The sequence below is a fragment of the Oncorhynchus kisutch genome, linkage group LG19 (assembly GCF_002021735.2).
Source record: "Oncorhynchus kisutch isolate 150728-3 linkage group LG19, Okis_V2, whole genome shotgun sequence".
NCBI classification, from domain to species: Eukaryota; Metazoa; Chordata; class Actinopteri; order Salmoniformes; family Salmonidae; genus Oncorhynchus; species Oncorhynchus kisutch.
Genome location: NC_034192.2, coordinates 22,721,788 through 22,748,646, shown reverse-complemented (window position 1 = coordinate 22,748,646; position 26,859 = coordinate 22,721,788). Strand labels below are relative to the sequence as shown.

General features: G+C 42.5%; 1 protein-coding gene across 4 annotated transcripts in view; it reads right to left on the bottom strand.

The window, feature by feature from the left end:
• LOC109878526 (AP-2 complex subunit mu) overlaps positions 1-24,604 on the bottom strand; it is a 46,468-nt gene extending 21,864 nt beyond the window's left edge. For 3 of the 4 annotated variants that reach the window (XM_031797444.1, XM_031797446.1, XM_031797445.1), the window contains exons 1-4: positions 24,427-24,599; positions 17,649-17,760; positions 662-839; positions 488-575 (exon numbers count right to left, since the gene is read on the bottom strand). In XM_031797444.1, coding sequence (XP_031653304.1) covers positions 488-575; positions 662-839; positions 17,649-17,722 — 340 coding nt within the window. In that variant the 5' untranslated portion in view covers positions 17,723-17,760; positions 24,427-24,599. Of the gene's footprint in view, positions 1-487; positions 576-661; positions 840-17,648; positions 17,761-24,426 lie in introns of all 4 variants that reach the window. The other variant, XM_031797447.1, reaches the window with a different exon arrangement.
• Between the last annotated feature and the right edge of the window lie 2,255 nt (positions 24,605-26,859).

Genomic DNA, 26,859 nt, shown 5'->3' with positions numbered 1-26,859 from the left:
GTAACGAGTGGAGGACAGAGGAGCCTCTTGAAGAAATTACAGGTCTCTGAGAGCCAGAAATCTTGCTTGTTTGTAGGTGACCAAATACTTATTTTCCACCATAATTTGCAAATAAATTCATTAAAAATCCTACAATGTGATTTTCTGGATTTTTTCTCATTTTGTCTGTCATAGTTGAAGTGTAATTATGATGAAAATGACAGACCTCTCTCATATTTTTAAGTGGGAGAACTTGCACAATTGGTGGCTGACTAAATACTTTTTTGCCCCACTGTACATATATCATATTTAAAACATGCATTTCAATTATCGGGATATCCACATTTAATTTTTTATTTTTATTTGAATACGGCAATCAATTCAAATGCCCATCCCTAACACACACACACACACACACACAATGATTGACACATCAGCTCTGCTGTTTCAAGACGACTCTTTCCAGACGATATCCTAAAAGAGTGGCAAAAGAAAAGGCTTCCTTTACCGTCCAGCAGCTCGTAGATCAGCACAAAGTTGTTCTTGATGTTCTCCTCGCTGATCTTGCCGAAGTAGGCTGTCATGACGTCGCACATCTTAAGATAAAATACAGTTATTTATTAATCCCCAAGGAAGAACATTCTATTGCGCCAGCCAATACATACAACACAAATAAATATACCTTGTAGAGGAACTCGAACACCATGGCGGCGTTGACATTCTGCTTGGTGACCGCCGCCAGCCAGATGTTGGAGCGCTTGACGTGGAAGAAACTGGTGCGGGCGATGTTGGTGACTGGCGAGCGCACCTGCTGCCGTGCATGGATCACGTTCACGCGGAACGCATCCACCGCGTTGCGCCTGGATACACAAATACAGAAAAGAAAGGGAGGGGGTTGTTAGAGACATTAAAAAGCTAGACCTTGAGCAGCAAGCAAACACACGGAAGAGGAACAAAGTGTTAGAGACATTTACAGTGGGGAGAGCAAGTATTTGATAACCTGCAAAATCGGCAGTTTTTCCTACTTACAAAGCATGTAAAGGTCTGTCATTTTTATCATAGGTACACTTCAACTGTGAGAGACGGAATCTAAAACAAAAATCCAGAAAATCACATTGTATGATTTAAGTAAATAAATTGCATAAGTAAGTAAATAAATACATAAGTATTTGATCACCTACCAACCAGTAAGAATTCCAGCTCTCACAGACCTGTTAGTTTTTCTTTAAGAAGCCCTCCTGTTCTCAACTCATTACCTGTATTAACTGCACCTGTTTGAACTCGTTACCTGTCCACACACTCAATCAAACAGACTCCAACCTCTCCACAATGGCCAAGACCAGAGAGCTGTGTAAGGACATCAGGGCTAAAATTGTAGACCTGCACAAGGCTGGGATGGGCTACAGGACAATAGGCAAGCAGCTTGGTGAGAAGGCAACAACTGTTGGCGCAATTATTTGAAAATGGAAGAAGTTCAAGATGATGGTCAATCACCCTCGGTCTGGGGCTCCATGCAAGATCTCACCTCGTGGGGCATCAATGATCAAATCTAATTTTATTTGTCACATACACATGGTTAGCAGATGTTAATTTGAGTGTAGCGAAATGCTTGTGCTTCTAGTTCCGACAATGCAGTAATAACGAACAAGTAATCTAACTAACAATTCCAAAAAACTACTGTCTTATACACAGTGTAAGGGGATAAAGAATATGTACATAAGGATATATGAATGAGTGATGGTACAGAGCAGCATAGGCAAGATACAGTAGATGATATCAAGTACAGTATAACATATGAGATGAGTATGTAAACAAAGTGGCATAGTTAAAGTGGCTAGTGATACATGTATTACATAAGGATGCAGTCGATGATAGAGTACAGTATATACGTATGCATATGAGATGAATAATGTAGGGTAAGTAACATAAGGTAGCATTGTTTAAAGTGGCTAGTGATATATTTTACATAATTTCCCATCAATTCTCATTATTAAAGTGGCTGGAGTTGAGTCAGTGTGTTGGCAGCAGCCACTCAATGTTAGTGGTGGCTGTTTAACAGTCTGATGGCCTTGAGATAGAAGCTGTTTTTCAGTCTCTCGGTCCCAGCTTTGATGCACCTGTACTGACCTCGCCTTCTGGATGATAGCGGGGTGAACAGGCAGTGGCTCGGGTGGTTGATGTCCTTGATGATCTTTATGGCCTTCCTGTAGCATCGGGTGGTGTAGGTGCCTACCACTGTTGTGTCGTCCGCAAACTTGATGATTGAGTTGGAGGCGTGCGTGGCCACGCAGTCGTGGGTGAACAGGGAGTACAGGAGAGGGCTCAGAACGCACCCTTGTGGGGCCCCAGTGTTGAGGATCAGCGGGGAGGAGATGTTGTTGCCTACCCTCACCACCTGGGGGCGGAAGGTGTGGGATCAGCCCAGAACTACACGGCAGGACCTGGTCAATGACCGACAGAGATGGCCGCCTCGCTTCGCGTTCCTGGGAAACTATGCAGTTTGAGCTTTCTTACATTGGTACCCCAGGTCATCTTAGGTTTCATTACATACAGTCGAGAAGAACTACTGAATATAAGAGCAGCGTCAACTCACCATCAGTACGACAAAGAATATGACTTTCGCGAAGCGGATCCTGTGTTCTGCCTTTCACCCAGAACAACGGAATGGATCCCAGCCGGCGACCCAAAAAAACGACTTCGTAAAAGGGGGAAACGAAGCGGTCTTCAGGTCAGACTCCGGAGACGGGCACATCGTGCACCACTCCCTAGCATTCTTCTCGCCAATGTCCAGTCTCTTGACAACAAGGTTGATGAAATCCGAGCAAGAGTAGCATTCCAGAGGGACATCAGAGACTAACGTTCTTTGCTTCACGGAAACATGGCTCACTGGAGAGACGCTATCGGAGTCGGTGCAGCCAGCTGGTTTCTCCACGCATCGCGCCGGCAGAAACAAACATCTTTCTGGTAAGAGGGGCGCGGGCGTATGCTTCATGGTTAACGAGACGTGGTGTGGCCACAACAACATACAGGAACTCAAGTCGTTCTGTTCACCTGATTTAGAATTCCTCACAATCAAATGTCGATCGCATTATCTACCAAGGGAATTCTCTTCAATTATAATCACAGCCGTATATATTCCCTCCCAAGCAGACACATCGATGGCTCTGAACTGACTTTATTTGACTCTTTGCAAACTGGAATCCATATATCCGGAGGCTGCATTCATTGTAGCTGGGGATTTTAACAAGGCTAATCTGCAAACAAGACTCCCTAAATTGTATCAGCATATCGATTGCGCAACCAGGGATGGGAAAAACCTTGGATCATTGCTATTCTAACTTCCGCGACGCATATAAGGCCCTGCCCCGCTCTCCTTTCGGAAAAGCTGACCACGACTCCATTTTGTTGATCCCGGTCTACAGACAGAAACTAAAACAAGAAGCTCCCGCGCTGAGGTCTGTTCAATGCTGGTCCGACCAATCGGATTCCACACTCCAAGACTGCTTCCATCACGTGGACTGGGATATGTTTCGTATTGCGTCAGACAACATTGACGAATACGCTGATGATTCGGTGAGCGAGTTCATTAGAACGTGTGTTGAAGATGTTGTTCCCATAGCAACGATTAAAACATTCCCAAACCAGAAACCGTGGATTGATGGCAGCATTCGCGTGAAACTGAAAGCGCGAACCACTGCTTTTAATCAGGGCAAGGTGACCGGAAACATGACCGAATACAAACAGTGTAACTATTCCCTCCGCAAGGCAATCAAACAAGCTAAGCGTCAGTATAGAGACAAAGTAGAATCTCAATTCAACGGCTCAGACACAAGAGGTATGTGGCAGGGTCTACAGTCAATCACGGATTACAAAAAGAAAACCAGCCCCGTCACGGACCAGGATGTCTTGCTCCCAGGCAGACTAAGTCACTTTTTTGCCCGCTTGAGGACAATACAGTGCCACTGACACGGCCCGCAACCAAAACATGCGGACTCTCCTTCACTGCAGCCGACGTGAGGAAAACATTTAAACGTGTCAACCCTCGCAAGGCTGCAGGCCCAGACGGCACCCCAGCCGCGCCCTCAGAGCATGCGCAGACCAGCTGGCTGGTGTGTTTACGGACATATTCAATCAATCCCTATCCCAGTCTGTTGTTCCCACATGCTTCAAGAAGGCCACCATTGTTCCTGTTCCCAAGAAAGCTAAGGTAACTGAGCTAAACGACGACCGCCCCGTAGCACTCACTTCCGTCATCATGAAGTGCTTTGAGAGACTAGTCAAGGACCATATCACCTCCACCCTACCTGACACCCTAGACCCACTCCAATTTGCTTACCGCCCAAATAGGTCCACAGACGATGCAATCTCAACCACACTGCACACTGCCCTAACCCATCTGGACAAGAGGAATACCTATGTGAGAATGCTGTTCATCGACTACAGCTCGGCATTTAACACCATAGTGCCCTCCAAGCTCGTCATCAAGCTTGAGACCCTGGGTCTCGACCCCGCCCTGTGCAACTGGGTACTGGACTTCCTGACGGGCCGCCCACAGGTGATGAGGGTAGGCAACAACATCTCCACCCCGCTGATCCTCAACACTGGGGCCCCACAAGGGTGCGTTCTGAGCCCTCTCCTGTACTCCTTGTTCACCCACGACTGCGTGGCCACGCACGCCTCCAACTCAATCATCAAGTTTGCAGACGACACAACAGTGGTAGGCTTGATTACCAACAACGACGAGACGGCCTACAGGGAGGAGGTGAGGGCCCTCTGAGTGTGGTGTCAGGAAAATAACCTCACACACGTCAACAAAACTAAGGAGATGATTGTGGACTTCAGGAAACAGCAGAGGGAACACCCCCCTATCCACATCGATGGAACAGTAGTGGAGAGGGTAGTAAGTTTTAAGTTCCTCGGCGTACACATCACAGACAAACTGAATTGGTCCACCCACACAGACAGCATCGTGAAGAAGGCGCAGCAGCGCCTCTTCAACCTCAGGAGGCTGAAGAAATTTGGCTTGTCACCAAAAGCACACAAACTTCTACAGATGCACAATCGAGAGCATCCTGTCGGGCTGTATCACCGCTGGGTACGGCAACTGCTCCGCCCACAACCTTAAGGCTCTCCAGAGGGTAGTGAGGTCAGCACAACGCATCCCCGGGGGCAAACTACCTGCCCTCCAGGACACCAACACCACCCGATGTCACAGGAAGGCCATAAAGATCATCAAGGACAACAACCACCCGAGCCACTGCCTGTTCACCCCGCTATCATCCAGAAGGCGAGGTCAGTACAGGTGCATGAAAGCTGGGACCGAGAGACTGAAAAACAGCTTCCATCTCAAGGCCATCAGACTGTTAAACAGCCACCACTAACATTGAGTGGCTGCTGCCAACACACTGACTCAACTCCAGCCACTTTAATAATGGGAATTGATGGGAAATTATGTAAAATATATCACTAGCCACTTTAAACAATGCTACCTAATATAATGTTTACATACCCTACATTATTCATCTCATATGTATACGTATATACTGTACTCTATATCATCTACTGCATCTTTGTGTAATACATGTATCACTAGCCACTTTACCTATGCCACTTTGTTTACATACTCATCTCATATGTATATACTGCACTCAATACCATCTACTGTATCTTGCCTATGGCGCTCTGTACCATCACTCATTCATATATCTTTATTTACATATTCTTTATCCCCTTACACTTGTGTCTATAAGGTAGTAGTTTTGGAATGTTTAGCTAAATTACTTGTTGGTTATTACTGCATTGTCGGAACTAGAAGCACAAGCATTTCGCTACACTCGCATTAACATCTGCTAACCATGTGTATGTGACAAATAAAATTTGATTTGACCTGAAGAGAACTGGGACCACAGTCTCAAAGAAAACCATTAGTAACACACTACGCTGTCATGGATTAAAATCCTGCAGCGCACGCAATGTCCCCCCGTCTGAAGTTTGCCAATGGCCATCTGGATGATCTAGAGAAGGAAGGAATGGGAGAAGGTCATGTGGTCTGATGAGACAAAAATAGAGCTTTTTGGTCTAAACTCCACTCACCGTGTTTGGAGGAAGAAGAAGGATGAGTACAAACCCAAGAACACCATCCCAACTGTGAAGCATTGAGGTGGAAACATCATTCTTTGGGGATGCTTTTCTGCAAAGGGGATAGGACAACTGCAACGTATTGAGGGGAGGATGGATGGGGCCATGTATCGCGAGATCTTGGCCAACAACCTCCTTCCCTCAGTAAAATCATTGAAGATGGGTCGTGGCTGGGTCTTCCAGCATGACAATGATCCAAAACACACAGCCAGGGCAACTAAGGAGTGGCTCCGTAAGAAGCATCTCAAGGTCCTGGAGTGGCCTAGCCAGTCTCCAGACCTGAACCCAATAGAAAATCTTTGGAGGGAGCTGAAAGTCCGTATTGCCCAGCGACAGCCCCGAAACCTGAAGGATCTGGAGAAGGTCTGTATGGCGGAGTGGGCCAAAATCCCTGCTGCAGTGTGTGCAAACCTGGTCAAGAACTACAGGAAACGTATGATCTCTGTAATTGCAAACAAAGGTTTCTGTACCAAATGTTAAGTTCTGCTTTTCTGATGTACTTATGTCATGCGATAAAATGCAAATTAATTAAAAATCATACACTGATTTCTGGATTTTTGTTTTAGATTCCGTCTCTCACAGTTGAAGTGTACCTATGATACAAAGCATGTAGAGGTCTGTAATTTGTAAGTAGGAAAACCTGCAAAATTGGCAGTGTATCAAATACTTGTTCTCCCCACTGTAACTATTAGGCAAGTAAAGATATGAGATGATTGAACGTGAAAGAGGGGGAGAGTGAAAAGGGACCATGAGATGCACGGAAGAACCGGTAAAGGGGAATGTAGCCTACATCGGGAGAAAAAGAAACCCGGCTTTAATAGGGGGTTGTCACTGCAGCTGGCAGGCCCGGCAAGACACTTGCAGTCAGGACATGATCAGTTGCCAAGCAAGCATATCATCTTACCTATTCCTACGGTAGCCAATGGACAAGACGATGGATATGGAGAAATGGTACCAGCAAAAAGAGTGGAGAGAAACAGAAAAGATGAGGAACAGAAGAGGGAAAGGAGATGGATAATGAAAATGGGAATCAGGGCAGAGGGTTAGGGAGAGATACACGAAAGGCAGGTGCAAGCACACCAGTGTTTCCATTAGCCGGTGTTGGGTTCTGAGAATTTAAATATACTTATTCATGTCACTGAGGGAGAAAGGGTAATGTATAACGTTTACATGATGTCAGCATATGTTATTGTTCGCCATCAGGGATCATATGGGAGGGATCCTCTGGGAGAAGAGAAAGTCTGGTACCAGTCACCATGACAGCCGTGAGTTGGAGGAGTGAGCCGTTTGGGCAGAGGTCAGATGAAGTGAGGAAGAACAGATATCACTAAGGTTCTGTCTAGCAACAGAGATGCATTGGCTGTTCAGATGTGCAGGAGACTCAGCATAGGATAAATAATTAAATATCAGTGCTTGTGTGAATATGTCTTTGTCTGTTCAGCTGTTCGATCCTTTGGGATGGATAAACTTGGTTAAAGCTTTCATAATGTCCGTCGAGGTCTTACTCTGATATTTAGAACCTAAACACCGGCAAAACAAAGAATGGCTATGAAATAAAATTGTAGCAGGCATCCCGATGTCATGCTTAATTAAGCACCATTCTCTCACTCCTTATGCGCTGTCTTACGTGCATGCGCCTGCTGCGAGAGAGAGAGAGAAGCCCTGGCCTTTTTCATTGAGGTAAAACAAAAGACAGAGGGGGGTATGCCTATAGCCTAAGAGGAATGTAGTGGACAATATTGTAGTGGGCATTTATTTTCATTCATTATTATTATTATTATTATTGTAAGCCTATTTATTAATCTAAACCAGCTCTTTAAATATGCACTTGTTGGGTTTCATTCTGTTGAGAGATTTTTGTTGGCAAAATTAAGTGAGATCTGTCTTTTTAATTGTTTGCTCCTTATTAAGTTATATGAAAGTCAGTTGTAAATAAATAACATTAACCGATTGCTGTCATTTTTTGGGTACGGTTGGCACTAGCATTTGTTGGTAATTGCTGCAATACAATGAGTGTACAAAACATTAGGAACACCTGCTCTTTCCTTGAGAATGAAAAGGTGAATCCGGGTGAAAGCTGTATTGATGTCACCTGTTAAATCCACTTCAATCAGTGTAGATCAGTGGTCACCAACCGGTCGATCTCCAAAGCATTCAGTTTGGCCCTGTCCGGGGGTGTCCTCGGGTTGGGTCCACAGTGTCTCCTGACCCCTCCTGTCTCAGCCTCCAGTATTTATGCTGCAGTAGTTTATGTGTCGGGGGGCTAGGGTCAGTTTGTTATATCTGGAGTACTTCTCCTGTCCTATTCGGTGTCCTGTGTGAATCTAAGTGTGCGTTCTCTAATTCTCTCCTTCTCTCTCTCGGAGGACCTGAGCCCTAGGACCATGCCCCAGGATTACCTGACATGATGACTCCTTGCTGTCCCCAAGTCCACCTGGCCGTGCTGCTGCTCCAGTTTCAACTGTTCTGCCTTCTTATTATTCGAACATGCTGATCATTTATGAACATTTGAACATCTTGGTCATGTTCTGTTATAATCTCCACCCGGCACAGCCAGAAGAGGACTGGCCACCCCACATATGCTCTCTCTAATTCTCTCTTTTTCTCTCTCTCTCGGAGGACCTGAGCCCTAGGACCATGCCCCAGGACTACCTGACATGATGTCTCCTTGCTGTCCCTAGTCCATCTGACCGTGCTGCTGCTCCAGTTTCAACTGTTCTGCCTTATTATTATACGACCATGCTGGTCATTTATGAACATTTGAACATCTTGGCCATGTTCTGTTATAATCTCCACCCGGCACAGCCAGAAGAGGACTGGCCACCTAGCCTGGTTCCGCTCTAGGTTTCTTCCTAGGTTTTGGCCTTTCTAGGGAGTTTTTCCTAGCCACCGTGCTTCTACACCTGCATTGCTTGCTGTTTGGGGTTTTAGGCTGGGTTTCTGTACAGCACTTTGAGATATCAGCTGATGTACGAAGGGCTATATAAATAAATTTGATTTGATTTGATGGCCAACGATAAAACCTAGCGTTACAATTTTTTTTTATTAGTCTCATGCGGTTGGGTGCACGTGTGCCCATTTTACAATGAATGAGTAGGAAAGTGTATCTATTGTTGTTATTAGCAGCTTGGGCCTTTTTTATATTAAGGAATATTTCACTTTCTCTGGTCATAGGAGTAACAACATGAATTTGTGCATGACGCAGAAATAATGCGGTGCGACTCGAGTTGCCATCAGCTAGAAGGCGGTGTCCCCTTTTAGTCAGTGTCAACGGGGGCCTCAAAAAGTGATTGACTCAAAAAAGGTTGGTGACCACTGGTGTAGATGAAGGGGAGGAGACAGGAAAGATTTTTAAGCCTCGAGACATGGATTATGTGTGCCATCCAGAGGGTGAATGGGCAAGTAAATATTAAGTGCCTTTGACCAGAGTATGGTAGTCCAGTGGTTGCTCCTTAAAAGTTGTGTCATACTGCAGCACACCTTGCGTGCTGCTGCAGCATTCTGTAGCAGGTTGTTTAATTCTCAGACATTTATTCTGTTATTGCAAGTTATTGCTAGTTTGACCACCAGAGGGCATATTTGAGAAGCATTTGATAGTCTTCCATATTGGCATTACCAGAGAATTTAAAACCTTTCTTGTAATTACATATAATTACATAGTATATGGGATTGATTTTAAGAAATTGATTAATACCATGGTGTTTCTAATCTGAGAAAAATGAAAAACGAAACCCTCAGGGTTTCTGCCAGGATGGGATGGAATGGAAAATATGGTGCTGTACAACGTGACGATCAGGAGTAGGCTACAGTATTGGAGGATTCTAAATTGTTTGCCTTCATCAGACAATATTCCAATATTTCTGTAAATCAGTGATATTTATTCCCATAGTAATTTGTTATGGATCCATAACTAAATCAACATCTGCATTTTTAAAGAGTTTATAATTATTTTATAACGAAAGCATAAAGATGCTGATGACGAAATACAGTACTGTACAGTATATGCTTTTACATTTGGATAATAAAGCATTTTGAAGATAAGCAACCTGCACTTGTTTATTAGGCTACTGTGCAGTCTGACAAGTAAACATAGCCTACAATACATACTGCAGTAAACATGGGCAAGTGCCTAATTCCTTACATAATGGAGAGCAGGCCATGTCTGTATTACAGAATTCGGGCACGTGGGAGACCGGGGTTCAATTCCCCGACGGGGAGGAAGGAGTAGGCTGTCCTGGAAAATAAGAATTTGTTCTTAACTGATTCCATTTGTTATTTCATAGCTGTGATGTCTTCACTATTATTCTACAATGTAGAAAATAGTAAAAAAATAAAGACAAATTCTGGAATTAGTAGGTTTCCAAACTTTTGACATGCTTAATTAATTAAATTAACATTATAGTGTTTCTATTCCAAACAAAACGTTTCCGCGAGGATGGAATGTAAAATATGTACAACGTGACGTTGGGCAGTACAGTACTGGGATATTTAGCTAAGAATCCCTGTGTCGTGCGGTCAGGGCACGCGGAAGACCGGGGTTCAATTCCCCGACGGGGAGGAAGGAGTAGGCTGTCCTTGTAAATACATATTTGTTCTTAACTGACTTGCCTAGTTAAATTCAATCTGGAGTGCCTGCGCTCATAAATTCAGAGCGCTGTCAGATTGTCCGTTTGTTAATTCAGACCGTTTCGCTCGGAGCGCACACTGGACAGTCGGGCCGAGGAGTAGGGTTGATTTGAGCATTCTGGCCTTACAACGGCAGTCAAGCACCCAAGATGACATTGGCTGGCTTGCTAGCTACTTCCAGACACAAATGAGACAACCCTGACCATTTTACTCGCCCTAGCAGAGCTGGTTTGGCAGTTTGTGTGTTAACCAGAGCATTGGTGACTAACTGTGCTGCTGGAAACAATCTAATTAAGATTTTTTGCTGACGTTTACTGACTCCGGCCATTTTCAACGGGTGTCAAGCGCTCGTAAATAATTTATTCTGCACTCTGGGTACACCCAGACGAGAGTGCTCTGAAATCAGAGTAGATAGCCAGAGCGGATTTACGAAAGCACCCGAATGTCCATTGCGAACACACAACGACTATACTATTTAGCTAAGCTAACAATGCCGGGAATAATCAAGTCAATAAATGTTGGTTAGTTAGATAGCCTGTAGTTAATGTACTGGCAAGTTTGATGTATAACTACTAACGTTAGGTAGCTAGCTAACATACCGGTATATACTGCTGTAATGATATGCTATGTGGTTCGCAAGGACAGCGTAGCTAACAAATTGTCAGCCAACATAACGTGTAAGGTAACTTAATTGAAAAGTCATTACTTTATTACATTGAGTAGCAAGCTACTGTGAGGATGCGCTCTATCGACTCTGCGGCCTGAGCATGCTTTTGGTGCACAGTCGATGTCCTGCGCACTATCGGGAAACCTGCTCCCTGCTTGTTTCATTTCAACTCGTGCACAATTATCAGTTTATTATTTGGTTTATAATGCCCATGCATTGTCAGTTAGAGACAGTCGTGCATTGGGACCCAAAAGAATAATCAGTACACTAACTCCCCCTTGGTCGTTAGGGCAAATCTGGTCTGTGAAAGGACGGGGGGTTTTCACACCTAGCTCGGCTCTTAGACTATTCTTTAGTAAAGGTTGAAGGGTCTATTGTTAAGTTATTATCCCCCCTCCCCAACTTGCAACAAACTGATGTTACTCCCATCTCGTTCCTCGCCCTCTTTCGCGCGTCATTCTCCACCCGAGTGGCTTGCTTGTGGGCATGCTGGCAGGATATGGCAGCACCTTCGGTTGTGCGTCAAGAATTCTGCATAGCAAGTTTGTATGAAGGCCTGGTTATTCACTGGCAAATTGTTATATTCTATGGAGGTACACTTGTGTCTTTTTGTCGAGAGCAAAACATTTTACTTTTCAATCAAAAATAATTGTTCAGGCCTCCCGGGTGGCGCACTGGTCTAAGGCACTGCATCGCAGTGCTAGCTGTGCCACCAGAGACTCTGGGTTCGAGCCCAAACTCTGTCACAGCCGGCCGCGACCGGGATGGTCCATGGGGCGACGCACAATTGGCCTAGCGTCGTCCGGGTTAGGGAGGGTTTGGCCGGTAGGTATATCCTTGTCTCATCGCGCACTAGCGACTCCTGTGGTGGGACGGGCGCAGTGCGCACTGACCAGGTCGCGAGGTGCACGGTGTTTCCTCCGACACATTGGTGCGGCTTGCTTCTGGATTGGATGCGCGCTGTGTTAAGCAGTGCGGCTTGGTTGGGTTGTGTTTCGGAGGACGCATGGCGTAGTGTGTTACTGATGGTAGGCTTTGTTACTTTGGTCCCAGCTCTCTGCAGGTCATTCACTAGGTCTCGCCACTAGTGACTCGCCACTATAGGCCTGGATTGACTCTGATTTACTGTATTTTTGTCTTTATTCAATGCAGAGATTGCTTTCAATTGTGAATCCAGCACTGATGCAATGCTATTTTGCGTGTGGTTCTGGGATTTTTGCTCACCGTTCTTGTGATCATTTTGACCCCACGGGGTGAGACCTTGCGTGGAGCCCCAGATCGAGGGAGATTATCAATGGTCTTGTATGTCTTCCATTTCCTAATAATTGCTCCCACAGTGATTTCTTCAAACCAAGCTGCTTACCTATTGCAGATTCAGTCTCCCAGCCTGGTGCAGGTCTACAATTTTGTTTCTGGTGTCCTTTGACATCTCTTTGGTCTTGGCCATAGTGGAGTTTGGAGTGTGACTTTGAGGTTGTGGACAGGTGTCTTATACTGATAACAAGTTCAAACAGGTGCCATTAATACAGGTAACGAGTGGAGGACAGAGGAGTCTCTTAACTTCCTGGATATAGGGGGCGCTATTTTAATTTTTGGATGAAAAACATTCCCGTTTTAAACAAGATATTTTGTCACGAAAAGATGCCTGACTATGCATATAATTGACAGCTTTGGAAAGAAAACACTGACGTTTCCAAAACTGTAAAGCTATTGTCTGTGAGTGCCACAGAACTGATGTTACAGAAAAAAAAAAAAGATAAATATCAAATCAGGAAGTGCCGCATTTTTTGAAACCGCCTCATGCCAATGACTCCTTATATGGCTGTGAATGGGCCACGAATGAGCTTAGGCTTTCTGTCGCTTCCCCAAGGTGTCGACAGCATTGTGACGTATTTGTAGGCATATCATTGGAAGATTGACCATAAGAGACTACATCTACCAGGTGGTCGCTTGGTGTCCGCCGTCGCAATTATTGCGTAATCTCCAGCTGCAGTATTTTTCCGGTTGCTTCTGATGAGAAGCCAACTGCCACCACTGATAGATTATCAAATAGATGTGTGAAAAACACCTTGAGGATTCTAAACAACGTTTGCCATGTTTCTGTCGCTATTATGGAGCTAATTTGGGAAAAAGTTTGGCGTTGTAAGTGACTGCATTTTCCGGTCTTTTTCTTAGCCAAACGTGATGAACAAAACAGAGCTATTTCGTCTACACAAATAATATTTTTGGAAAAAATGAACATTTGCTATCTAACTAAGAGTCTCGTCATTGAAAACATCCGAAGTTCTTCAAAGGTAAATGATTTTGAATGCTTTTCTTGTTTTTGTGAAAATGTTGCCTGCTGAATGCTAGGTTTAATGATATGCTAGGCTATCAATACTCTTACACAAATGCTTGTGTAGCTTTGGTTGAAAAGCATGTTTTGAAAATCTGAGATGACAGTGTTGTTAACAAAAGGTTAAGCTAGTGTTTGAATATATTTATTTCATTTAATTTGCGATTTTCATGAATAGGAAACGTTGTGTTATGGCAATGAGCTTGAGGCTATGATTACACTCCCGGATACGGGATTGCTCGTCGCTAGAGGTTAAAGAAGAAGTTACAGGTCTGTGAGAGCCAGAAATCTTGCTTGTTTGTTATTGACCAAATACTTATTTTCCACCATAATTTGCAAATAAATTCATAAAAAATCCTACAATGTGATTTTCTGGATTTTTATCCCCTCATTTTGTCTGTCATAGTTGAAGTGTACCTAAGTGGGAGAACTTGCACAATTGGTGGCTGACTAAATACTTTTTTGCCCCACTGTATAGCCACAGTAAAATGAGTCCTATATCGACATAAGCTGAAAGGCCGCTCAACAAGGAAGAAACCACTGCTACAAAACCATACAAAAGCCAGACTACGGTTTGCAACTGCACATGGGGACAAAGATCATACTTTTTGGAGAAATGTCCTCTGGTCTGATGAAAGAAAAATGTTGTTTGGCCATAGTGACCATCGTTGTGTTTGGATGAAAAGGGGGAGGCTTGCAAGCCGAAGAACACCATCCCAACCGTGAAGCATGGGGATGGCAGCATCATGTTGCGGGGGTGCTTTGCTGGCATCATGTGTTAGGAAAATGATGTTGATATATTAAAGCAACATCTCAAGACATCAGTCAGGAAGTTAAATCTTGGTCGCAAATGGGTCTTCCAAATGGACAATGACCCCAAGCATACTTCCAAAGTTGTGGTAAAATGGCTTAAGAACAACAAAGTCAAGGTATTGGAGGGGCCATCACAAAGCCCTGACCTCAATCCTATAGACAATGTTTGGGCAGAACTGAAAAGGTGTGAGAGAGCAAGGAGGCCTACAAACCTGACTCAGTTACACCAGCTCTGTCAGGAGGAATGGGCCAAAATTCACCCAACTTATTGTGGGAAGCTTGTGGAAGGCTACCTGAAACATTTGACCCAAGTTAAACAATTTAAAGGCAATGCTACCAAATACTAATTGAGTGTATGTAAACTTCTGACCCACTGGGAATGTGATGAAATAAATAAAAGGCTGAAATAAATCACTCTACTATTATTCTGACATTTCATGTTCTTAAAATAAAGTGGTGAGCCTAACTGACCTAAGACAGGGAGTTTTTACTAGGATTAACTGTCAGGAACTGTGAAAAACTGAGTTTAAATGTATTTGGCTAAGGTGTATGTAAACTTCCAACTTCAACTGTATGTTACTTCAGCTGCATCTCCTAACACTAGCTAGCTTGCTAATGTAGCGATTTTCGTAAATGAACTTTATGACAAAATAATATGCACAAACTTGTGTCTCTATATTAATAACTAACATATTCCTCTCAATTGTACATTTTTTGCTTGACTTATGTTATAATTACTTACATTTGCTTCCACCGTAATGTTTTGTCAGTCATCTTTGCTGAAGAAAAGTCACCAGCGACTGGTGGCATAACGTCAAATTCGTCATTGGAACCACTCGATATGATTGGTCATATGAAAACCTTGGGGCCCAAATGCATAATGAGTGCTCTAACTCCCCCTTGTGGTGGTCTGGAGCAATGAAGCCATGACACTGGGTACCTCTAAGTCCCGCGGTGTAAGCTCACAGCTTTTAAAGGAGGAACCACTGTAGGTGCCAGGTGCACCAGTTTGAGTGTGTCAAGAACTGCAGCGCTGCTAGGTTTTTTCTACGCTCAGCAGTTTCCCGTGTGTATCAAGAATGTTCCACCACTCAAAGGACATCCAGCCAACTTGACACAACTGTGGAAAGCATTATAGTCAACATGGGCCAGCATCCCTGTAGAACGCTTTCAACACCTTGTAGGGTCCATGCCCTGACGAATTGAAGCTGTTCTGAGGGCAAAAGCAGGTGGAATGCAATATTAGGAAGGTGTTCCTAATGTTTTGTACTCAGTGTATAACCTGTTTTAAACCATTCTGTTGAGAGATTATTTTTTGCCAAATTGAGTTCCATATGTAATGTTGTGTTTGCTGCAATATAATAGTCTGCTTGTATTGTCCCTATAAACAATGGACTTGACTTACTTTTGATATTACCCTAATAAAGTTTGAAACTTTTGTGACAGATTTGTCTGGTGTGGCTATAATTAGTCTATAGCCCTACTGAAGGCCTATGATATGAAGACAGTTGGAGTGCCAGGGCCTACTGACTCCGACAGTTGAACTTGAGGTGAGGAAGACCCGTTCAGGCCTACCAGAGTTACTGCTATAATCTAACAATATAATGCTTATCTTTAAAAATATATATTTGGAAAGAAAATGAACGAATTAGCCTCCATCTGTACGCATATATCTGTAAAGCAGACGCAGTAGCCTATCTGGCAAGGGTAAAGAAATGCCTGTCGGTGTCGTAGCATGCTGTCAGCATATCTCTATCTTTCTGGGGCTAGGCCTAAGCTTCTCTTACTATTTCTTTATATTACTATCATACATTACCAATTTTACCAATCTAACTACTAAATAACATAATGGTCATTTATTTGATGCATCTACTGATAAACTGGGTAAATCAAGATGTTGCCTAGGTCTATTCATAATACAGGTAAATGCATATTATTCAATAGGAGTGTATGCATGCATTGAGTTATTGAGCTTGTTTGAGACGATTTCGTGGGGCTACAGACGACAAAAATCCCTTCCTTCCATTTAGGACTTATTTGATTGGCAACTGCTAGGAGAACATTATTTTATTGTACTGATCAACATTTGCATAGAAGCAGCAAGCTCTTCTTTTATAAAAGTTTGCGTTGTCTCTAAGAAAGTAATGACGTCCTTCACAAGGCAGAATGTGGCTATGGAATCTAGTGGAAACCAGGCGGGAGGTGAGGGAGATGAAGAAGTGAATGAGTTTTTGAAAAAGTTTATTAACAATGCTTTTGGTGACAATTAGCTTTGAAATCAGTATATTTTGCGTTATCACAAACAATGTACTAGGTTAGTGAATTCAGCTGTAAGCTAGGAAGGAAAGTAAACCTACAATTAAAGCAGGAAGCTACCAGTATAGTCTCGCATTGTAAAAGTGTTCTAGCCTGTATGGACATTATTTTGCAAACAGTAATTATCAGTTTCAACTTTTCTACATCTTCCATTATTCAAGTGTTTGTGCAGCATGGGTGGGGAGCTAACAATGCAGCCTACACAACCTAGCAATGGATGACTAAGAGGAGCAGGCACTTTGCCCTCACGCTATAAAGGGGATGGGAAACCAGACGCTGCTGGAAGTGGTGTTGGAGGGCCAGTAGGAGGCACCCATTCCTATGGTCTAAAAAAATATCCCAACGCCCTAGGGCAGTGATTGGGGACATTTCCCTGTGTAGGGTGCCGTCTTTTCGGATGGGACGTTAAACGGGTGTTCTGACTCTCTGTGGTCACTAAAGATCCCATGGCACTTATCGTAAGAGTAGGGGTGTTAGCCAGGACACCGGGGTTGAATTCCCAATCTGGCCTTCATACCATCATGGCCACTTAATCATCCCCAGTTTACAATTGGCCCATTCATCCCCCCAGGTTGTTGCTGTATATGAGAATGTGTTCAGTCAACTTACCTGGTAAAATAAGTGTTAATTGTTTTTTAAATAGACTTGATTCTCTCAATCATGTGAGACACATTTGACAGACGTAACAAAATGTTAGTACCGAACCGTTAATTTTTTTTTATAGAAAAGTACTGAAGTTTCAGTATACCGTGCTCCACTACTCTGTGGACTTACCCTATGTCATCGCGGTAGACGCGGGAGATCAGCACCTCCCCCTTGTGGTTGTAGATGAACAATCCTCCAATCATGATGGCAGCCTCTCAGTCATAACAGGCCATGAGGATGACTGCATGGGGGAGAGAGAGAGAGAGAGAGAGAAAGAGAGAATAGGGAAGTGATCAGCAGTCAGCACAACAATATAAAAATCAGAGGGGGAAAAGGCTTCTTTTGGAAACATCTTGAGTCAGGAGGAATTCTGAAATAAAATCACATATCTGACTAAAGAGGCACAGAGAGCTACTACATTCATCTAGATTCTACTAGGCAGGAAAGGAGGAATAGTTTAAGAAAGTGCATGATACACAACAGGAAAAGCCCTCAATAAACTAATCCTCTTCCTTCCCACTCCTCAGGAAGACCAATAAAATAGGCCTATACCAGATTACTGCTCCTACTATAGTTAACACACAGAAACAAGGAGGGGAATCAGGGTGGTGTTCATTAGGTCCCAAAATGAAGAAAGCATACAAACAGGGAGGGACCTACCTAAAAAGCCAATAATTGATACATGTGTTTTGGTGCAAATAGGTTAAAACATTTTCCATTATGCGCCCTAATGAACACTACTTAGAGGAGCGATGTCATGTAGGCAAATTTATTAACGAATTAAAAACTACTGCCATTTCATTTGACCTTCAGTTGCCATAGGAAGCACATTTCCAATTCATGTCATGATTGAGTTGAACTCTGCTCAGATTGAAGGACCTACTCCACCCCTGTTCACCTCTCTGCCCCTCAGTATATTTAGAAGGACACATCCAAAAGCTTGCAAGGGTCCAGAGAACTAATTTGACACATCTATTCAAACATCATAAAGCCAGACTGATAGGGTTGAAATATGCAAGTCAGCATAATAGCCTAGTGTGTGTAACTGTGTGTTCCACAAGATCTGGCCTTAGGTCTCTCTCACTTCAAGGTCAAAGCATAGGAAGCAGAAAATAATGCTTGATTGGATGACTAATCTAGGCCTCTGACAGACAGTGCATTGACGATTAGCCTGACAAAATGGCAAGATCAAGACACCTTTCAACAGATTCTTATATAAACAGACGAAACATCTATGGGCTTTAGAGCAGAGAGCTGGCTAAAGGCCTTTGCAGACTGCACGATTTTAGCCGTCTAATGTCACGATTTTGATGTCCTAGACAACTTCCACGTAGTAGGCAAATTCTTAGGACGTAAAAGATTGTCGGACATCTTGGCTCGTTCAGTGTGACCGGGTCTAGGTCTGCCGATTAAGTACCGATACGTACGGTCGTAGGCCTACCAGTATCAGATTTGTTTTGCCTTTATTGTGTTAAGCCAATCCTGGTGAATGACAAATAGGAAAATGGCCTGCATAGAGTGTGTGTGAATAGTCAGATTAATATACAGTGGGGCAAGAAAGTATTTAGTCAGCCACCAATTGTGCAAGTTCTCCCACTTAAAAAGATGAGGCCTGTAATTTATCATAGGTACACTTCAAGTTTGACAGACAAAATGAGAAAAGAAAATCCAGAAAAATCACATTATAGGATTCTTTATGAATTTATTTGCAAATTATGGTGGAAAATAAGTATTTGGTCAATAACAAAAGCTTTTCTCAATACTTTATTATATACACTTTGTTGGCAATGTTAGAGGATAAAATGTTTTCTGTAAGTCTTCACACACTGTTGCTGGTATTTTGGCCCATTCCTCCATGCAGATCTCCTCTAGAGCAGTGATGTTTTGGGGCTGTTGCTGGGCAACACGGACTTTCAACTCCCTCCAAAGATTTTCTATGGGGTTGAGATCTGGAGACTGGCTAGGCCACTCCAGGACCTTGAAATGCTTCTTACGAAGCCACTCCTTCGTTGCCCGGGCAGTGTGTTTGGGAACATTGTCATGCTGAAAGACCCAGCCATGTTTCATCTTCAATGCCCTTGCTGATGGAAGGATGTTTTCACTCAAAATCTCACGATACATGGCCCCATTCGTTCTTTCCTTTACACGGATCAGTCGTCCTGGTCCCTTTGCAGAAAAACAGCCCCAAAGCATGATGTTTTCACCCCCATGCTTCACAGTAGGTATGGTGTTCTTTGGATGCAACTCAGCATTCTTTGCTCACCGTTCTTGTGATCATTTTGACCCCACAGGGGAGACCTTGCATGGAGCCCCAGATCGAGGGAGATTATTAGTGGTCTTGTATGTCTTCCATTTCCTAATAATTGCACCCACAGTTGATTTCTTCAAACCAAGCTGCTTACCCATTGCAGATTCAGTCTTCCCAGACTGGTGCAGGTCTACAAATTTTGTTTCTGGTGTCCTTTGACAGCTCTTTGGTCTTGGCCATAGTGGAGTTTGGAGTGTGACTGTTTGAGGTTGTGGAGAGGTGTCTTTTACACTGATAACAAGTTCAAACAGGTGCCATTAATACAGGTAACGAGTAGAGGACAGAGGAGCCTCTTAAAGAAGAAGTTCTGTGAGAGCCAGAAATCTAGCTTGTTTGTAGGTGACCAAATACTTATTTTCCACCATAATTTGCAAATAAATTCATTAAAAATCCTACAATGTGATTTTCTGGATTTTTTCTCATTTTGTCTGTCATAGTTGAAGTGTAATTATGATGAAAATTACAGACCTCTCTCATATTTTTAAGTGGGAGAACTTGCACAATTGGTGGCTGACTAAATACTTTTTTGCCCCACTGTAAGTTTGGTTTAAATGCTTAGCCTACATGCTGTGCAAGAACGATTTCCCAAATAAATCTTGTTTACATGACACATCTGAAGTTTTGCTGCCTGATGGGATTTTATTACTCTAAACAAAACTTTCTATCGTGTTATTTTGGGGAAGCATATTTGATTTTGAGTTCAGACAAAGTTTCTATGTAAAAACTATTTCTAAAGATGCATACTTGGTAACATCGCACAGTGTGACGTGTTAATTGTAAAAGACTGAATCCTACGTACAGTCTGCAAAGACCTTAATAAGATGACAACCAGAGTGGGCTGTCCGCCTCTGCTCCCTATAAAAGGGCAACAGTAATAGTGAAACAGTTGTCATGTGGCCAGCCAGACACAGTCAAGCTTGTGTATAGAGCTGGTACATACGTATGTGTGTGTGACATTATGTAAAAAACACTGCTTGCTTAGAGTACCTGTTCCGCTCGATTCAGCTCGTACAGAGGCTCAAACCCGGGACTTTTGCCTCAAAAACACACGTGACTGCTCTCTTGTATTTCTGGGCGCCGATTTATTTTTATTTTTATATAACTAGGCAAGTCAGTTAAGAACACATTCTTATTTTCAATGACGGCCTAGGAACGGTGGGTTAACTGCCTCGTTCAGGGGCAGAACGACAGATTTTCACCTTGTCAGCTCGGGGGATCCAATCTTGCAACCTTACAGTTAACTAGTCCAACGCAATTAACGACCTCCCTCTCTCTCGTTGCACTCCACAAGGAGACTGCCTGTTACGGTGGTAGGCAGAAGCAGACGCGTAAACATTCATTCAAACAGCACTTTCGTGCGTTTTGCAAGCAGCTCTTCGTTGTGCGTCAAGCATTGCGCTGTTTATGACTTCAAGCCTATCAACTCCCGAGATGAGGCTGGTGTAACCAAAGTGAAATGGCTAGCTAGTTAGCGCGCTAATAGCATTTCAAATGTCACTCGCTCTGAGCCTTCTAGTAGTTGTTCCCCTTGCTCTGCATGGGCAATGCTGCTTCGATGGTGGCTGTTGTCGTAGGGTTGCTGGTTCGATCCCAGGGAGGAGCGAGGAGAGGGACGAAAGCTATACCGTTACACTGGCAATACTAAAGTGACTATAAGAACATCCAATAGTCAAAGGTTAATGAAATACAAATGGTATAGAGGGAAATAGTCCTATAATTCCTATAATAACTACAACCTAAAACTTCTTACCCGGGAATATTGAAGACTCATGTTAAAAGGAACCACCAGCTTTCATATGTTCTCTTGTTCTGAGCAAGGAACTGAAACGTTAGCTTTCTTACATGGCACATATTGCACTTCACTTTCTTCTCCAACACTTTGTTTTTGCATTATTTAAACCAAATAGAACATGTTTCATTATTTATTTGAGGCTAAATTGATTTTATTGATGTATTATATTAAGTTTAAAAAAGTGTTCATTCAGTATTGTTGTAATTGTCATTATTACAAATACATTTTTAAAATCGGCCGATTAATCGGTATCTGCTTTTTTTGTCCTCCAATAAATCGGTATTGGCGTTAAAATCATAATCGGTCGACGTCTAGTAAATATATATATAATTGAGTTAATAAAGCCGCATGCACATGGTCTCTTTTTTTGTTTTCTTGAGTAAGGCAGCTACAAAATGCAGGTGTTTCAGCCTTGCTTTCTGCGGTGGTGTGGCGAGTCAGCAGAAAATAGGAGCATTGCGCCGTAATGAGCTCAGTGTTCTGTCACTCATGGGGACACTACGTCATCGCCAAGTTTAAGTCCTTAGTAAGGGTAGACATCCAAAATGTCAGCCCTTTGGGTCCTGCCATACAGTTATAATACAAGTGCCCTTCCAAGAAGACTCAAGGTCATTGGCCACAGATAAAATTACATCAAATCACGTTATATGTACAGTAGTTTTGATTGGACTGATCAAATCAACATTATCTTTCAAAGCCTTAGCTAGCAGTCATCATCATGAATCAAGTCAACAATCTACTGGCAAATCCTTTTTTATCCTTGTCATATAAAGAGAATTAATGAAGAGAGATTATAGATAAAATGTATCGGTGCTCATCGGCCATTGGAGATAAAGATTACACAACAAGTTGGAAATCGCAAATTCAACAATGAGTCGTTTGGAGGGAATCAGCATTGCAAAGCAACCACTAGCCTGCTATTCAATGGAGTGGCTGTATTTTTTTCTAAGTTCCCACCATATATCCAGAGAATGCCAGACTTTGATGACAAAGTTTGATGACAAAATGTGCCCACAAAGGACCCGCGGGCCACCTTCATGTTTAAGTGAGCACATCACAAGCCAAGGGGAGTCCAAAAATGTATTATATGCTGCTGCATAAATCATGTAATATGCCAGGGAGATATGTATACTTTGGCTAAGAAAGTAATACTAAGTGTATGTTGTGTAGTAAGCTGTTAGTAGCCTATGTGCCTCACGCTAACAATTTGGTATATTTTCACCTCTTAATTTCACCTAACGTTACAGTTCTGACTCGGTGGTGCTGCACATGTAGCCTATAACCTGTTTTTGAGAACTGTCATCATCTAATATTGTAAGAGCTTTCATTGTTCGCTTATATGCCCCATTTATTTATCCTGAGGTTCTGACTTGGTGTGCAGGGAAAATACTGTAAGAGCAGCCCATGTTCTGCATTCTGTCGCTGTACATTTCAAAAGTGCTGAACACATAGTTATATTGACTACGCCAGTCTTAGCTCGCTCATTAATGTCTTAATCGAAATTACGGAATGCCTATTATCCGCTCATCGTTCTCTCATGCCATAGTTTGTACATCTCAATTGTCAGTAGAAACCACATTTCACAAGTCAGCCATATCAGCTGTTTTTTTTAAGGCAGTAAACAAAGCTGAATGAATTGTTGCATTGCCAGATAAGGCTCCGCTGACAGCCAGGTGTAGCGGTGGTAAGGATGAACTCCATGGTGCTGAAAAGAAAGCTCTGCTGTTGGGACAGCTTTATGTAGGCCCTAACAGTTTGTGGGCACCGCTTGTCGCTGTTATAGTGCAATTAATGTATAGTTTAGTGTTGCGTTGTGTCTTTGCTGGCATGCAACTAAAACATTTTTTTTTGTTTGCCCCACCAAGATTTTTCTTGCTAAAATCGCCACTGGTCACACCAGATACTGACTGGTTTTCTGATCCATGCCTCTCCTTTTTTTTCTATCTGTATTTCCAGATATGAGAAATCAATTGATTTAGGCGCTAATGAGTTTATTTCAATTGACTGATTTCCTTATATGAACTGTAACTCAGTGAAATTGTTCCATTTATATTTTTGTTCAGTTATAATTTGCACATTTTCTTCATTTTTAAGTCTGCATTGTTGGCAAAGACCTCGTAAGTAAACTGTTGTATTCGGCGCATGTGACAAATCAAATTGAATGATTCATCCATTCAAACTGTATCAACACAAATCCTATTAAATTACTAATTTCATGCATCAACATGTCTTCAGCGTTCTAGAATAGCCTAGCAGTTAACGTCAACCATAGTAACTACTTTCAAGGCATTTGGTTTTGTGTCCATTTTGACAACTTAACATTGCAATGGCCTGTGAACATCATTAGTGCCAAAGGGCGCTGACACATGAAATACGAGTTATAATATCGTTGTTACGTCGATTCCGATGGGGATGGAGCAAACCAATGTACCTAGCTTGCTAATGTCAGCTGACGTAAGAGGTTTTGAAATTAGCTAGCCAACGTTACTACAGCTAGACGTCTGCCTGACCGGAAAATTTGCTAACGTTAGCTTATCACCGAAAACTAGCTAGCAATTTTTGTACCTATCACCGTTAAGGTATTCTGTCCTATTGTGTATTTCTATAACCATGTCCCTTTTTCCAAATCACTGAACACAACACTGTTCTTCGTTTCAAATGGCCTTTTCTAATCAACTTGCTAGCATGCGAAATGTGTCTGTTAGCTAGCTATCAAGGTACTGCAAGGTTGTCACGACTCGTTCGCTCTCGTCTCAGTCAAATTGTACTGCATTGCTACTGTTCCCAGCGGTCTCCCTCGAACTCACCTGAAGATGCACAGGCCCGTTTAGATCACAAGACTTTGCTACGTGTCCTGAAAGCAATACTTTTTAAACAGTATGGTTAAGATCAAGGTTTTGTATTATTTCACTTTCTTATTCCAATTCAAGATGTCGACCGTTTCAAAGAGCCTCTCTGTCAGCTGACTCTGACGCGGATATATATAGGGAAAGTGAGAACACCCACCACTACTAGCTAGCACTGCTGGATTTATATATTAAAACGGTCGTATTTTGCTGTCAAGAATTATCAAGACTAGTATATACATTTAGTTTGGTGGAATAAACCATTATTATATAAAACAAAATCAGGCCCAGTGGGAAAAAAGTGGTTGAAAAATTATGTTTTTTTAACGTTTTTTTTTGTTGACCAGAATGTTACGTTTTTTTTCATACTACCATACTACCAATTTGTCATAATTGTAACCTCTCTGCATCTGGTCATAATTCTGCCCACTATACTATGTGCTATATTATGAAGCCTACTGGTCATATTTCAATATTCAGAAATCGGTCCGCCATTTCCTGGTTGTTAAAATTCTAATAGTTAGCCTAATTTCAGTTTATGTGACAAAACAAGCAGTCATTGTGTAGAGAATCATTGTACCATCTTAACCGCTGTAAAAAATATGCTGTTCATAACCAAAAACATTGTATTTTTAGCTGTTTGAAAGTGGTGTACAAAAAGTAAAAGACAAAAAACTGAAATGTAAAAATGAGAAGCATAGAAATAGAGCACATAGAACCGATCTACCACTCACTTGTCTATATGAATTTGGTCGGGTCGCCCTACAAGTTACATATTGCTGATTTAAGACCTCATCATAACCTGGTAATAAAATCAAATCAAATGTTATTAGTCACATGCACCGAATACAACCTTACAGTGAAAAGCTTACTTATGAGCCCCTAACCAACAATGCAGTTTATAAAATAGGAACAAGAATAAGAAATAAAAAAGTAACAAGTAAATAAAGAGCAGCAGTAAAATAACAATAGTGAGTCAATGTGCGGGGGCACCAGTTAGTCAAGGTAATTGAGGTAATATGTACATGTAGGTAGAGTTATTGAAGTGACTATGCATAGATGATAACAACAGAAAGTAGCAGCGGTGTAAAGAGGGGAGGGGAAATGCAAATAGACTGGGAAGCCATTTGATTAGATGTTCAGGAGTCTTATGGCTTGGGGGTAGAAGCAGCTCCGGTACAGAGGACTGAGCACCCACTCCTGAGGGGCCCTCGTGTTGAGGATCAGCATCAGTTGGATAATGACAATTTTTAACTCTAAATGGTGAAGTTCTACTTAATCCTAATACATGTTGTAATATTCAAACAACTTTTTATATACACAGTGCTCCATAATCCTGAGGACATTGTCTCGGACAGAGGTTCTCCCAATTGAGGACATCTTGGCAGTCTTAAAATAAAGCTAAATGCAAAAATGTAAGTATGTGTAAAGAGGAAATAAAAATAAACAAAATATTATCTTGTTCAAAAGTTATGTCTGTCATATAATTCCTGCAACAAACATTGTTAAAATGGGTGTAATTGGCAAATCTGTTCCTCTTCTCTGCAACAAACATGTGTGTGAGTTTGAGTGAGTGACAGGGAGAATGAGCAAGAGAGAAATGGGATAAACTTTACATGACTCACCAAGGGAGGTGTTTGTTGAATCAGGACACAAGGCTTTTGCACCTGCTTTATGAGAAGCGATGCTATTTCAATTGGATCCACTTGCTGTAGTACACTACACTCTTAGAAAAAAGGTTTCAAAAAGGGTTATTCTACTGTCCCCATAGGTAAACCCTTTTTGGTTCCAGGTAGAACCCTTTTGGGTTCCATGTAGAACCCGTTGTGGTAGTCTCCTTCCCTATGAGCTGTTCCGGCACATCACTAGTAACTGAGTGGGTGGCCAAGCACTGCTGTAGAGGCCATGCATCAGGTCAATTGAGCACATCTGGGACATCATGTCTCGCTCCATCCACCAATGCCACGTTGCACCACGGACTGTCCAGGAGTTGGCGGATGCTTTAGTCCAGGTCTGGGAGGAGATCCCTCAGGAGACCATCCGCCACCTCATCAGGAGCATGCCCAGGCGTTGTAGCGAGGTCATACAGGCACGTGGAGGCCACACACACTACTGAGCCTCATTTTGACTTGTTTTAAGGACATTAAAACTACAGGATCAGCCTGTAGTGTGGTCTTCCACTTTCATTTTGAGTGTGACTCCAAATCCAGACCACCATGGGTTTATACATTTGATTTCCATTGATAATTTTTGTGTGATTTTGTTGTCAGCACATTCAACTATGTAAAGAAAAAAGTATTTAATAAAAATATTTCATTCATTCAGATCTAGGATGTGTTATTTTAGTGTTCCCTTTATTTTTTTGAGCAGTGTATATACGGACGAGTGATGTCA